The 14,904-nt window shown below is 60.6% G+C and overlaps 1 protein-coding gene across 1 annotated transcript in view; it reads left to right on the top strand.

Moving 5' to 3' along the window:
• The window catches only part of RNF157 (ring finger protein 157), a 64,582-nt gene that overhangs the window by 43,525 nt on the left and 6,153 nt on the right, over positions 1-14,904 (top strand). The window contains exons 6-18 of the mRNA XM_008155027.3: positions 146-212; positions 487-530; positions 908-955; positions 2,045-2,116; positions 2,845-3,004; positions 3,111-3,223; positions 5,320-5,558; positions 6,719-6,827; positions 8,848-8,959; positions 9,600-9,799; positions 10,332-10,394; positions 11,304-11,352; positions 13,590-13,700. Of these exons, the coding sequence (XP_008153249.2) occupies positions 146-212; positions 487-530; positions 908-955; positions 2,045-2,116; positions 2,845-3,004; positions 3,111-3,223; positions 5,320-5,558; positions 6,719-6,827; positions 8,848-8,959; positions 9,600-9,799; positions 10,332-10,394; positions 11,304-11,352; positions 13,590-13,700 (1,387 nt within the window). The remainder of the gene's footprint in view (positions 1-145; positions 213-486; positions 531-907; positions 956-2,044; positions 2,117-2,844; positions 3,005-3,110; positions 3,224-5,319; positions 5,559-6,718; positions 6,828-8,847; positions 8,960-9,599; positions 9,800-10,331; positions 10,395-11,303; positions 11,353-13,589; positions 13,701-14,904) is intronic.

The raw sequence follows: 14,904 nt of genomic DNA, 5'->3' as shown, positions 1-14,904 counted from the left end.
CCTCCTGGTCCATAGGTCGACGCTCAACCACTGAGCCCCGCGGCCGGTAGAGATGAGGTTCTTGACAACGCCCGCCTTCCTGATGGCCCCGGTGCCATTTAAACGTGTGCTTTCTTGGTTCTCTCTTCCTCTGCTTTCCCGTCAGCTTGGCTTCGATCTGGACCGAGAGGTCTACCCGCTGGTGGTCCACGCCGTGGTGGACGAAGGAGATGGTACGGACGCCCTCTGTCTCCTTTTGCCAACACACTGTCCCTTGGGGGCACAAGGCCTGGGGCAGCCATGGCCGCCCCTGTGGGTGTCAGGCAGCGTCTGCATCCCCCTCCCCCACTCGTGTTCCCAAGGCCCTCGGCTGACAGGAACACCCCGGGTTCCACAACGTGCCCTGTCGTGACGGCACGGACCGCGGGGAATCGGGGAGGGCCGACCGGCGGGCGTCAGGTGGTCGCTTGGTTTCCTTCTTCACCCGTGTGCCTTCATTTCTTCCAGAGTACTTCGGCCATTGCCACGTGCTGCTGGGCACGTTTGAGAAGGTGAGGGAGTGGCTTTCTAGGGCCTCGCCTCAGCAGGTTCAGCCCTTTCCCGGGGGGACGGGGCAGCCTCGTCCCGGCTGCCTGAGCTCAGCAGGTGGCGCTGGCCCGGGAGGCTGGGGCTGGGGGTCAAGGGGGGGCTGGGGGCTACACGGGGCCGAGCTCCAGCTCTGCCACCAACTTGTGCATGACCTTCAACCCCGAGGCCTCCTTTCCTCTCCTCCAAACGGAAGGGTCAGACCAGACGTGGGCACGGCCCTGCCGGCCCTGGGAGCCTGCAGCCCCCACCCCGCGGGGCTCCCAGGCCACGGGCGGCTGAGAGGAGGCGCAGGGAACGGGCTGCCTGCCTGCCTGGTCGTCACCGCCCGCTCTCCTTGCAGCACACGGACGGGACCTTCTGTGTCAAGCCCCTCAAACAGAAGCAAGTGGTGAGTCCGGAGGGCGGGCTGCTGGTGCCCTCTCCTCCTTTCTCTCTTTACTTCCCTCTCTCTCTCTCTTTTTAATACAATTTTATTTATTTCAGAGGGGAAGGGAGAGGGAGAGAGAGCGAAACATCCATGATGAGAGGGAATCATTGATCGGCTGCCTCCTGCACAACCCCCCACTGGGGATCGAGCCCACAACCGGGGCCTGTGCCCTGACCCAGAATCGAACTGTGACCTCCTGGTTCATAGGTCGACGCTCAACCACGGAGCCACGCCAGCAGGGCTCTTCCCCCCTCCCCTCTTTTTAACTCTTTTGCTAAGCACTCTTCTTCCCTCCCGTCCCCACTTTTTTAAAATCAAAGGGGAGAGGAGGGGCGTGTACCTGTGGGTGGGAAGCTACGTGGGTGCCCAGAAGGACCTGGGCTCACTGTCGTTACTGCCCCGGAACTGTTGGCTGCGCAGCCGTGATCTGAGCGCGGGGCTTGGGGAGTGACAGGATGAGATCTGTCCCCACATTAGGCTCAGGGAGGGCTCCTTGTATCCGAAACGCCGGGCCGGACTCACGTCCGGCTGCAGGGTACGTGCTGCGGTCCCGTCCAGGGCCAGGTAGAGCGCTTGGCTTCACGGATCCGGATCACCAGAGCTTTTCTTTTCTTTTTAAAATATATTTTTATTGATTTCAGAGAGGGAGGGAGAGAGAAACATCCATGATGAGAGAGAATCATTGACCCGGTGTCTCCTGACCCCTACAGGGGATCGAGCCCACAACCCGGGCATGTGCCCTTGACCGGAATCGAACCTGGGACCCTTCAGTCCGCAGGCTGACGCTCTATCCACTGAGCCACACCGGCTAGGGCTAGTCTGCCCCTTTCTTAGCTGTGGGCGATGGTGAGGGCAGGACAGCGCCTGCCTCCGGGCGTGTGAGTCCCTGTGGGGAAATGGTGGAAACACCAAGCAACCGATCGTGTTTCTCAACGAGAGCGCCTTGGTTTCCCCGCCGTGAGCCGCCGCCCTCGTTGCCAAGGCGGGGGCGTGCGCGGCCGCTCTTACCTGTGCCGGGTCGGCCTGCCCTTGACTCTGTTTGCTGCTCAGGTGGACGGGGTCAGCTACCTCCTCCAGGAGATCTACGGCATTGAGAACAAGTACAACACGCAGGACGCCAAGGCGAGTTCCGCCCGCAGCGCTGCCTGTCCTCCCGGGAGGCAGCGCGCGAAGCCCTCGGTAAAGCCGGGACCTGGGAGGCCGGGCGCCGCGCTCCGCAGTGCGTGCGGCCCGGAGAGTCTCTTCCTGCCCCTCATTTCGGATGACTGTACTTAAATCGCTCTGGGTTCGTCTCTGAGACACCCCCGGGCCCTCCCTCCCCCCGCCCCGGGTTTGCTGGCTGGGCTTTCTGGACGCTGATCATTAAACCCGTCTTTTTCCCCGTGGGGGTCTACTCGGCCCCACGGCCCAGCCGGTCAGCGGCAGATCAGCCTCACAGTGTGAGCTTGATAGAAGTTCCCAGAGTCCGTGAGACTGAGTGTGGGAACGCACTTGGTAAACTGTCAAGTCCGATGAAAGTGTAAGCTTCTGTTCCTATTCCTTTTTTAAAAAAATATATTTTTTTAATTGATTTCAGAGAGGAAGGGAGAGAGAGAGAGAGAAACATCAATGATGAGAAGCATTGATCAGCTGCCTCCTGCACGTCCCCTACTGGGGATCGAGCCTGCCACCTGGACATGTGCCCTGACCTGGGAATCGAACCAGTGACCTCCTGGTTCTTGGGCTGATGCTCAACCCCTGAGCCACGCCGGCCGGACTGTTCCTATTCCTTGTCTCGGTTCTTCAGAAACTGCCTTGTCTAGAACGTGTGCGTCCTTTGTCCTCGGCTCAGTCTGCGTCTCCCCGGGCAGGTGGCCGAGGACGAGGTGAGTGACAACAGCGCCGAGTGCGTGGTGTGCCTCTCGGACGTGCGGGACACCCTGATCCTGCCCTGCCGCCACCTCTGCCTGTGCAACACCTGCGCCGACACCCTGCGCTACCAGGCCAACAACTGCCCCATCTGCCGCCTGCGTAAGCCCCCGCCGGCTCCGCACCCCGTGGCCGCGGGCGCCGGGAGGGCGGTTTCTGTCCGGCTCCCGCACCCAGGCGGCCTGACGGCCCCTCTCCTCCTCCGCAGCCTTCCGGGCGCTGCTTCAGATCCGAGCCATGAGGAAAAAGCTGGGCCCCTTGTCCCCGACCAGCTTCAACCCCATCATCTCATCCCAGACGTCCGACTCGGAGGAGCACTCGGTGAGTTGGGCTCAGAGCCACGCCTCCTCGCTGCCTCTTCCCACCCGTGGCCCCTCGTGTACGTGACTTTGCGGCGGGAGTGGGCAGTAAGCGGGGTGAGCCCGTGTCCCCTGGAAGCCAACCTGCAGTGTAAGGTTGGGAATTCGGTGTCCTGATGGTGGTGGCCATGCCTAGAGCCCTCCCCGCTTTCCCCCTGTGGACCCCACGTCCTCCGGGACCCCCCAAGCAGAGACAAGGGGGTGGTCGTCTTAGGTTGGGCTGCAGTTTACTGTCTTTACCTGAGTCCTCGAAGGAGGTAACTGTTTTTCTTTTTCTTTTTTTTTGATATATTTTTATTGATTTCAGAGAGGAAGGGAGAGGGAGAGAGAGAGAAACATCAATGATGAGAGAGAATCATGGATCGGCTGCCTCCTGCACACCCCCTACTGGGGATCGAGTGCCCTGACCCGGAATCAAACCGTAACCTCCTGATTCATAGGTCAATGCTCAACCACTGAGCCACACCGGCTGGGCGGTAACTGGTTTTCTTTGTCCCATTTGGTGGGGTCGGGCTGGGAGCCGAGCATATGAAGGTATTCCCCTCCGTTTTGGGGTGCAAGGCGTAGTGTCGGGGGGAAGCCTCGGAGCGGATGCTGACTTTCTTTAGATTCCCACGCTAGACGTATGGTTCAGTGAGTGGTACTGGGATCATTCGTTAGCTGTTTGGGGAGGAAAAATCAGTGTGGCTTACTCCTTACCAGATAACAGGTTGCACATGGAGTAACCAGTGAACTATATTCCAAACAAAGCAAATGAAGCAGAGCGTTAAAAGGCTGGAATGAGTCACCGGAGACTCGCTCGCTGGTGGACTTTGGACGGGAGAGGGCTCACTAAGCTAAAGTGGAACAGAACGGACAAAGACTGCGCACATTTTACCACGTGACACATTCACATGTCAGCCCGGCTGATGTGGCTCAGTGGTTGTGCGTCGACCCAGGCACCAAAAGGTCACCAGTTCAATTCCCGGCCGGGGCTCATGCCCAGGTTGTGGGCTCAATCCCCAACAGGGGGTGTGCAGGAGGCAGCCGATCAGTGTTTCTCTCTCCTTCTCCCTCCCTCTTTCTCTAGAAAAAAAAATCAATAAAGACAAAACAGAACATAGGAGCTTTAAAACGTTTTTTGGATTTCAGATGCATAAAACATGACCAAAATTGAAAGGCAAACAACCACCCATTTAAAGAAAAAAGTGTCTTCACAGCATTCACATCGGAGGAAAGCCCATGTCTCGGCCGTAGCTCCTGTGCATAAAACAGATAAAAGTGTTCAAAAAGGATATCAAAACGTTCTCAGAAGAGGAAACAGCGGGTTAACAGGCATTGCTTTCAAACGTCGGCCACGTTAAAAGTCAACAATATGCAAATGAATGGGAGACACCATTTCTCACCTTCCAAACTGAATAAAACCTCTTTAACGATACTCCATGCTGGCAGAATTAAGTAGGTTTTCTGTTCTGCTTTGAGGAGTGTAACTAGAAAGATCGTGGGGGGAAAAAATACAGCTGTGTATGTCAGGAGCCTTCAACAGGATTATACGCAGTGATCGCTGGTCTAAGAGTTTAATACCAAGAAAATCATCTGAAAAAAGATTCACGCACAAGGACGTACCTCAGGAATGTCCCACACAAGTAGCCAGCCCCGTGGGACCAGGACCTGGCGCTGTCGGGGAAAAGGGGGCTGTACAGGTGAAGACACAGATAGATTGTAGCTGTGGAAACCGTACAGAGGGGAAAATTGGAAGCAAATACACAGAATGCTAATAACGTTATCACTGGGTGATTTATTGATGGTTCCCCCTTCTACTTTTTTTTTTTTTAATCCTGACCCGAGGATATGTTTATTGATTTGAGAGAGAGAGAAAGGGAGACAGACATCGACGTGAGAGAGAACATCGATTGGCCGCCTCCCGCAACACACCCCAACCGGGGATTGAACCTGCAGCCCAGGCACGTGCCCTGATGGGGAATCGACCCGGGACCTCCGGGTTCATAGGTCGACACGACCGCTGAGCCACGCACGCGGTCTGGCTAATCCCCTCTCCAATCTGTGTGATTCCCCTAGTCCTCCGAGAACATCCCGCCGGGCTACGAAGTGGTGTCGCTTCTGGAGGCCCTCAACGGGCCCCTCACCCCGTCCCCCGCGGTCCCGCCGCTCCACGTGCTGGGCGACGGCCACCTCTCAGGAATGCTGCCCGCCTACGGCAGCGACGGCCACCTGCCCCCCGTCCGGACGCTCTCCCCGCTCGACCGCCTGTCCGACTGCGGCAGCCAAGGACTCAAGCTCAAAAGGAGTCTCTCCAAGTGAGTAGCCGCCACGCGCCCGGGTTGGCCTGGGGTCCCCCACCTCCTCAGCGCCCTCCCGACCCGGGTGCCCGGGCAGGGTTACCCCCCTGGGCCGTTCCCAGAGCGTCTCGTTTTCCCGAAGACCTGGCGCTGACCCCTGGGGGAGCTCACCCCGTCCCTTAGGAGAGGAAGGTGCGATGGCACGGGGGGCCTTAGCGGGGCCAGATAGACAAATCGAGTAGGCGTTCTGTTGAGGGGGGAGGGATGGGGTCTAGGGCAGTGGTCGGCAAACTGCGACTTGCGAGCCACATGCGGCTCTTTGGCCCCTTGAATGTGGCTCTTCCACAAAATACCACGGCCTGGGCGAGTCTATTTTGAAGAAGTGGCGTTAGAAGAAGTTTAAGTTTAAAAAAATTTGGCTCTCACAAGAAATGTCGATCGTTGTCCTGTTGATGTTTGGCTCTGTGGACTAATGAGTTTGCCGACCACTGGTCTACAGCAACCTTGGGGTTTGTATCTTTTAGGCCTTTAAACCCCACTAGGCCCAGACGGCAAGCTTTCTGCCGCAGCGTCAGGAGGGTAGCTTGGACACCAGGGGTGGAGACCTTTCTCCTGCCGAGGGCCATTGGGGTGTTTATAGCATCCTTCTCGGGCCACCTCTAATTCCTCCAATTGGGTTTATTGCACCCCCTCTCGGCAAGGCAGTGAGCTGGGACCGGGAGCATGCGGGGATGACAGCGGGGTCCCACCCTCAGGAGCTCAGGACTAGTGGGGACAGGGCATGTGCGAGATTAAAAGTCAGCCTGCTATATCTGGTCAGACACGTCATTGACTCACTCCTACTGCCTTGGCGGGGCCAGACCCAGTGATTCCGCAGGCCTTCGAGGGCACGGCCCGCGGGCCGGACGTGCCCCACCCCTGTTATAGGTGAAACTGTGAAGACAGCAGAAATGTCCGTGGTTTTTCCCAAGTTCACACACAAGCGATGGAAGGAGCTGAAGAGAAAACTCAGATGTTCTGATGCCCACAAGCAGTCTCAGTCCCTCCCGGCGCTCCGCCCACCTCCCCGCGCCTTGGGGTTTGGGGTGCTCCTCGAGGCCCGCCCCTTCCTGCGGGGTCTGGTGGGAACCTGCCGTTCTTCCTGCGAGCAGCGGCTCAGCGGCTGTTCCCTCGGCCAGGTCCACCTCCCAGAACTCCTCGGTGCTGCGCGAGGAGGAGGACGAGCATTCCTGCAGTGACTCGGAGACGCGCCTGTCCCCGCGGCCGGCCGCGCAGCAGCTGGGAGAGGTAGCCTGCGCCGCCCTCCCCCTCTTCGTGGGTGTCGGACTGCAGGGCGTGTCGGATTCCCGGTCAGGCCCACCTGCTGTCATTCATTTTTTAACTTTTATAAATATGTTTTTATTGATGTCAGAGAGGAAAGGAGAGGGGGAGGGAGATGGAAACATCAATGATGAGAGAGGATCATTGATATCGGCTGCCTCCTACACACCCTCCCACTGGGGACTGAGCCCACAACCCGGGCATGTGCCCTGACCAGGAATCAAACTGTGACCTCCTGGTTCATGGGTCAACACTCAACCACTGAGCCACGCCAGCCGGGCCGCCAAACACCTTTTGAGCCCTCTCTGAGACGGCGGCAGAGGTTTCGTTCGATTCATTTATTCATGGGGCTGTTACTCACCTGTCTGTTCCGTCTGCCGAGGACAGCAGCGGTGAGGAGACCACCACATCCCCGCCTGGTGGTGCTTATGTTCTGGATGGTGGGGTGGGGGTGCCCCAAAAGGCAGTAAGTAAAAAACGTGTGTCAGGGGCTCTGTGTTCCCTGTGGCAGAGGAGGGAGGAAGGGGGTGTCGAGGCCAGAGGTGGGGTTGCTATCTTTACAGAGTGGTCCATGAACACAGACCGAGGTGGGCGTGAGAGCCAGCTATGCAGGCATCCGGGGAAAGGGGGTGCAGGCACAGGACACGCGGGGAGGACGTGGGGTGGAGGGAAGAAGGTGGGGTTTCCTGCCTGTGCCCCCCTCACAGATCCTAGGGAACCAGGTTCATTGCACCCCCTCTCGGCAAGGCAGTGAGCTGGGACCGGGAGCATGCGGGGATGACAGCAGGGGTCCCGCCCTCAGGAGCTGGAGGACTAGTGGGGACAGGGCATGTGCAGTGTCTGGCACAGAGTCGTTGCTCAGTTAAGTGTTCTTTGAATGAATGAATGAATGAATGAATGAATGAATGAATTTAACAATAGGAAACAAGTGTGCCCATGGCAGGGGCCGTTGGTGCTGGGGCAGAGGTGGGAGAGACGGCACATGGAGAAAACCATGAGTGTGAGAGGACGAGCATGGAGCTAGACGTGGGAATTCTTAGAAATGAAGAGAAAAGGGCGGGAAACGTTGGGGGTTGGGGAGACGTCCAGGCTCTGAGCGGGTCAGTGGTTCGGGGAGAGGTTTGTTTCCCGAAGGCCCACCGGCTGGGGCTGTGTGGATGGATTAGGGGGAGACAGACTGAGCCTGGGTGGGAGGGAACCCCGGAGCTGGGATCAGGAAAGTACACTGGGCCCGGCTTTCGTGGCTCAGTGGTTGAGCATCTGTCTATGAACCAAGAGGTCACCAGTTCGATTCCCGATCAGGACACGTGCCTGGGTTGTGGGCTCGATTCCCAGTAGGGGGCGTGCAGGAGGCAGCCGATCAATGATTCTCATCATGGATGTTTCTCTCTCTCTCTTCCTTCCTCTCTGGCATCAATAAAAATATATTTTAAAAAAGAGAGAGAGAGAAAGCACGAAGCCTGGAGAAGAGAGAATGGGCTGTGGAGATAGAACCCCTAGGACTTTGCATCTGCCCGGGGTGGCTGGGGTCGCCGGCCCAGCTGGCTGACGGGTGGGGTGTCAGGGCGGGCCAGGGAAGGGGCTGCTGTGTGAGACGACTGAGCTGGAACTAACCCGACTTCCAAGTGGGGGTGCCCGGCGGGCGGGCGGGCGGGCGGCCTCTGCTGCTTTGTCCCTTCCCTTCAGAAGGAGAGCTGTTTCTAATCCCGGGAACCTGGGCGTCCCCGTGTCACAGCTGCCGGCTGACCTGTGTCACCTGAGCCCAGTCTTTGTGGGCCCGGCAGATGCCGTGCCGCCGGCAGGATGAGCTGACAGGTCTGCACCTCCCCTGGGAGCAGCATCCGGGCCAGGGCCGGAGGCAGTGACGACACGGCCCTGCATGTACCTGAGGTCGTGGCCGTGGGGACCCCGGCCCCTCCCAGTGTCCCCTCGCCCTTCCTCCTGCCCTCGCGTGTGTTTGACTTTCGCTCCCTCCGTTGCTGCCCAGGAATGTGGCGTCACTCCAGACAGCGAGAATCTCACCCTGTCGTCATCAGGAGCCATTGACCAGTCGTCTTGCACAGGGACGCCTCTCTCTTCCACGATTTCCTCCCCGGAAGGTACGCGAGGGAGCGGGGAGGGCGGCACATGCCCCCCCAGCCCAGTCCTCAGCCCTGTTTCCTCCGGAGCAGACAGGCCCTGGGCAGCAAGCTAACGCCTAAGCTGGTGACCCCCAGGCCCCACTAGAGCGGGGAGGGACTGGCTCTCCCCGGGCGAGCGGGGGGACAAGCACTGTCTCACCTCCAGTCCCGCAAGTCCCTGGTCCCGAGTGAGTTCTGAGCTCTAAATGCGAGGGAGCAGAGCCCTGGAAAACCTTCAGTCCCGCCCGGCCGCGTGGCTCAGTGGTGAGCGTGGGCCTAGGAACCAGGAGGTCACGGCTCCCTCCCCCTCAGGGCACAGGCCCGGCTTGTGGGCTCAGCCCCAGTGGGGGGCGTGCAGGAGGCAGCAGATCGAAGATTCTCTCTCATCATTGATGTTTCTCTCTCTCCCTCTCCCTCTTCCTCTCCCTTCCTCCCTGAAACCAATAAAAACATATTTTTAAAAAGGATAAAAAAGAAAACCTTCGATCTAAAACCCCTTCGGTGAGGGGGAGGCCAGGCCACTGTGGCCGCGCTGCGCGGGGCAGGGACAGGGCTCAGAGCCTCGCTCAGCTCGAGCGCCTGCTGACCCCCGTCTCCTCCTCCACCTCCGTCTCCACAGACCCCGCCAGCAGCAGCCTGGCCCAGTCGGTCATGTCCATGGTGTCCTCCCAGAGCCGGCACTCCCAGCTCAGCACCGACACCGTCTCCTCCATGTCCGGCTCCTACATCGCCCCCGGCACGGGCACGGGCACGGAGGACGAGGGAGAGGCGCTCCCCTCCCCGCTGGCCGCCAGCAGGGCCGCTTCCGAGGAAGGAGAGGTAAGGGCCGGGCACGGGGCGTCCTTGCCTCTCCGGGTGACACGCAAGGTGCGCCCGCGCCCGGGACATCTGGGAGCCCCCACCCACGTGCTGGGAAGGGGAGCCATGGAAATGGGGGACTAGAACCCGGGGCTCCCCCTCAGGCCTGACTCTGCTTGGCACCACTTTTTTTTTTTTTTAATCTTCACCCGAGGATATTTTTCCAGTGATTTTTAGAGAGAGTGGGAGGGAGGGAGAGACAGAGAGAAACATCCATGTGAGAGAAACACATCGATGGGTTGCCTCCTGCACATGCTCCAACCAGGGCCGGGCTGGGGAGGAGCCTGCAACTTCGAAGTACGTGCCCTTGACCGGAATCGAACCCGGGACCCTTTGGGCCACAGGACAACGCTCTATCCACTGAGCCACACCGGCTGGGGCTGCTTGGCACCGCTTCTGTCCCGAGGACGTGGTTGGGGTTTGCTGGGAGGCGGGTGAGCGGGGTGTCCCCGGAGCCGGCGTGTCGGCACCTCCATTCCTGTGACTCTTGCAGGCGATGCCGGCGGCGTCTCCAGACAGCAACTTCGTGGGCCTCGCTGAAGAGCAGGACGCAGAGGTAACCCCCACGGCCAGAGGTCAGAGGTCAGAGGGCCCTGGTGCTGGCGGGGAAGCAGACGGGAGGGGCGCTGTTCCGGAACAGTCCTTCCCAGGTGGCGTTCGGGTCAGGCGAGCTGAGGAGGGACAGCAGCTGCGCCAGGGGGCGGGTGTCCAGTTAGCAGAGGGCGCTGCTCTCGGGTTACGGCTCGGAGTGGGCTTTGAGCGCCTTTTGTCCTCAGTCACTTAGTGGCTATTACACCGGTGCTGGGGTGCAGCCCGGGGGCCATAAAGGCCTGGGTGGCCTGGCTTCTGCCTGCCCCCCACCCTCTGTACCCCCCAGACGGGGAGACAGGGTGACAATTCATTGTGAGACGTGCCTTGACCAAGGTGTGCTGAACCGCCCAGCTCACGGGGAGGGCTCAGGAACCGTCCCCTTTTCCTCTAGAACCTCTTCTGGAGCCACATAGCCTAGAGGGGTGTCTGGATAGGGTTTGCGATCGGAAGGGCTAGTTTCCTGGGACATCCGACTCCACCTTAGAAAGCAGTACAGCTAACCCAGTACCCAGGCTACTGCCGACATGTCCAGCTGCATCCGAAACACGCCCCAGACCAGTCCCTCCCCACGCCACCGGCCTCTGCCCGGCCTCCCAGGCACCTCCAACTCCCCCGCTGCTGACGCCAGCCCGGGAGTTAACACCGTGAGGGCTGCAGCCCACGCGTGTGCGGTTGGCCCTGACAGCGCGGTTCGGACCGCATTGTCCCGGAACCGGCCGTCTGTCCGGCCTGCAGTGGGAGCTGTGCGCAGACGCCGGCCGAGGTGGCGTGCAGATCTCCGGCCGCGCGGGGGGTCGGCGCCCCAACCCGCCCTGTTCCAGGTCCACGTGCTCCCGTCACTGCCGCCGCCTCAGGCGCCTTCCTTCTGTTGTAGGGAAACGAGGTCATGGAGGAAGACGACGCGTCCCCCACACAGGAAGACGGTAACCGACCTGGTCTCTCTCCCTCCCTCTGCTCTTCCCCGGGTGTTCCTTCACGGCGCAGAGCGGGGGGCACTCCTCAGCCGTGTGCCGGGGGGAGGTCACCTCCTGATGGGATGGGGTGTCCGAGGATCGCAGTGCCCGCCCGGCTCGCGCGGGGCTCGGAGCCGAGGCCGTCGGGATGGGGGTGCGGCAGAGGACGGTTCCCCCTTTACGTCGAACACATTCCGACGCTTCGGGCAGCTCCCACGGCCTGCCTTCCTGCTCCGGCTCCCGGCCGGGCCCCCAGAGCCGTCTCCTTGCTCGGGAGGAAGGACTGGGGCTGCGGGTGGGGTGTTGCTGGAGCGAAGAAGGGGCTGACGTTACCGGGACAGGGAACCCCAGGAGCCCGGGGCGCGGGGCGGGGCGGGCGGGGTTCCGTAGCTGCCGGAGCGGTTTTCTCAGGCCTCAGGACCCCCCCAGGCGGAGCGGCGTGGTTTCCAGGGTGGACAAGAGGAGGGGTGACCTGCAGAGCGCGGGCGTGGGGAGCGGGGAGGGGCTGGGTCAGGCTGGGGATGGAATTCCGCTCCCCCTCTGCTCTGAGGCGCCTCCGCGGAGGGACACCTCCAAAGCAGACCGACCCGGCGGGCGGGGTGCAGGTGCCGCCCTCATCGCTTCTGCTTCGCGCTGGCCGTTGCTTGGGGAGCTCAGGGGTGCGCATGCGGGCTTGGCCACTCTGCCTGGCCAAGTCGCCCTGAAGGAGGGGATGGCCGCCAAGGCGGTGCCTCCGCCACCCTCTGCACGCCCGCCCGCCCGAGACGGGGTTGGGCGCCTCCTCGGCGAGGCCCGTGTCCTCAGTGCTCACGGCTCCCTTTGGGACTGTCCCCAGCCCCCCGACAAGCTCAGGCCGCAGGTGCTCCCCCCCTGACGTTGCGTAGCCCCCATGGTGGGTCTGTGTGTCTTCCTCTCCCTCACCGGTTTGGCTCAGTGGATGGAGCGTCGGCCTGCGGACTGAAGGGTCCCGGGTTCGATTCCGGTCGGGGGCACGTACCTTGGTTGCAGGCACATCCCCAGTGGAGGGTGTGCAGGAGGCAGATGATCGATGTTTCTCTCTCATCGATGTTTCTAACTCTCTCTCCCTCTCCCTTCCTCTCTGTAAAAAATCAATAATTTTTTTTTAAAAAAAGAAATAAAATAGAAAGAGGGAGCTTGAAAAAAATAACAGCTAAAACTCTACCCACCCCTCTCACACGTCTGTAGGTTTCTGGCCAGTCCCTTTGAAACGTCCTCAAAATAACAAGTTTCCTAAGTCCCGTAAGAAAATGGGTCATAACTTGGTGAATGTGGTGATTCTGACTTGATATGCAAACTTGGGGAACCTGCGAGACCTTCGATTGTTCTAGTATTTAGCATCTGCAGAGCCCCGTGGTCACAGGCACACCCAACAGCACCCACAGACACAGCAGCACCCACAGACACAACAGCACCCACAGACACAACAGCACCCACAGACACAGCAGCACCCACAGACAACAGCAGCACCCACAGACACAGCAGCGCCCACAGACACAACAGCACCCACAGACACAGCAGCGCCCACAGACACAGCAGCACCCACAGACACAGCAGCGCCCACAGACACAACAGCACCCACAGACACAGCAGCACCCACAGACACAGCAGCACCCACAGACACAGCAGCACCCACAGACACAACAGCACCCACAGACACAGCAGCACCCACAGACACAGCAGCACCCACAGACACAGCAGCACCCACAGACACAACAGCACCCACAGACACAGCAGCACCCACAGACACAACAGCACCCACAGACACAGCAGCACCCACAGACACAGCAGCGCCCACAGACACAGCAGCGCCCACAGACACAGCAGCACCCACAGACACAGCAGCACCCACAGACACGGGCAGGAGTAGGGCAGCTCTGCCGGCGGGTCCCCAGCTCCTCCCGCCCCTGGCAGAGCCCCCCACCCCCCAGGCTCCGGCTCCTGCGGAACAATGGCTGGAAAGGGGCCAGTTAGGGGAAAGGGCAGGCTAGGTCGAGACCAGGAGCAGGCCCACACAGTGTGGCTCCTTTATTGTCCACTCTTTACCCACTCAGTTACTGTCTTTTTTTTTTTTTTTTTTTAACACATGATTTGGTTGGTTTGTGTCCATCCTTAACACGTGTATGTTCAGGACAGCAGAGCAGAGACGCATCCAGCCCGCCCGTCTAACTGCGTTCACTCCCTTACAGGCCAGAGGACGTGCGCATTTCTAGGCATGGAGTGTGACAATAACAATGACTTTGACATCGCAAGCGTGAAAGCACTGGACAATAAGCTGTGCTCTGAGGTCTGCTTACCCGGTGAGTGGCAGTCTGCTGAACGTGAACCTGGTGGGAGTCGCTCCCCTGCTCACACCCCTGCGCTCACCCGGGGCGCCCACCTCCTGCCCTGCGGCTCCCGCAGGAGCCTGGGCTGCGCTGAGATGCTGGAAGCCGCTGCCGGAAGGAAGTGTGCGCCCCGAGGGAGAATGTCAGGCCGGGAGGAGGGAGCAGCTCTCCCTCTCCTCCCCATCTTTCCCGTCTGCCCGACGGGCCCTCCATCGCGATCTCGCAGATCCCGTGGCGGGCGGCCTGGCCCTGTGTCCCTGACCGGCAGTGTGAGGCAGACCCCACTGTCGACCTTGGAAGGGCATCCGTGGCTCCTCGGCAGGAAGGTGAAAGCCAACATGTTCTAGATGAGCGAGTGGCTCCCTGACCGTGAGCTTTGGGGTACCAGTCGCCTTGGACTTAGCTCTGGATCCCAAAGGAGAGGTCAGGGCTGAGGGTGACGGGGCTCCTGGAGCCCTAAGCTTCCATTGCATCGGGGCTGTCAGGGTGCCCCTTCCCCCTCCGCAGCCGCCAGCCGGAGCCCAGGCCGGTTTCCTGCAGAGGAGCCGCGTCAGCCGGCGGGCGCTGACCTCTCCCCCGCTGTGCTCACGTGGGGCTCCCCGAGCGGCTTCTGCAAAGCCAGGTCCTGCCCACTCGGCCTTGGTCACACTCGCCCTCGGGGTTTTACAGCAGACACTGTCCCTCACACGTGTGGTCCGTCATCGCTCGCCGCCCCCTGAAATGGACACATTTCAACCTCAGAGCAGCCCCCTGGCATCGTGGTCCAGTGCTTTACGCGTTCCGCGACGTGGCCACGGCTTTGGAGCCACAAGCCGCCTGTGGTTGCCACGCTCCATCGGCCTGGGATGGAGCACGCTCCGGCCGCGCAGGCCGCGCAGGGAGCCGGGCCTCGGAGGCGCGCCCGCCGGCCTTTCCGGGCTCCTGGGTCGTCCTCTGTGGAGCGCTGGCCCAGTCCGGTCTGGACGTCACTTCCTGCCTCCCACCTCGCTCTGTGTGTCCGTTTGTTTCCGCGTCTTTTCCGATCCATTGGCGTCCGTAGGCTTTGTGTGAAAGCTCGTGTCCGCCTGTGCCAACACTGTTCCCCCGGCCGCGCCGCGCCCGCCCCCCGCGCTTGCTGGGCCTCCGCGCATCCCAGAGCCTCCTGCTTCGGTTCCATCCCTAACCGGCAAGGGCCCGT

Source organism: Eptesicus fuscus, chromosome 20 (assembly GCF_027574615.1).
Source record: "Eptesicus fuscus isolate TK198812 chromosome 20, DD_ASM_mEF_20220401, whole genome shotgun sequence".
Classification (NCBI taxonomy): domain Eukaryota; kingdom Metazoa; phylum Chordata; class Mammalia; order Chiroptera; family Vespertilionidae; genus Eptesicus; species Eptesicus fuscus.
Note: the sequence above shows the minus strand (reverse complement) of the source record. Positions and strands in the feature narration are given on the sequence as shown.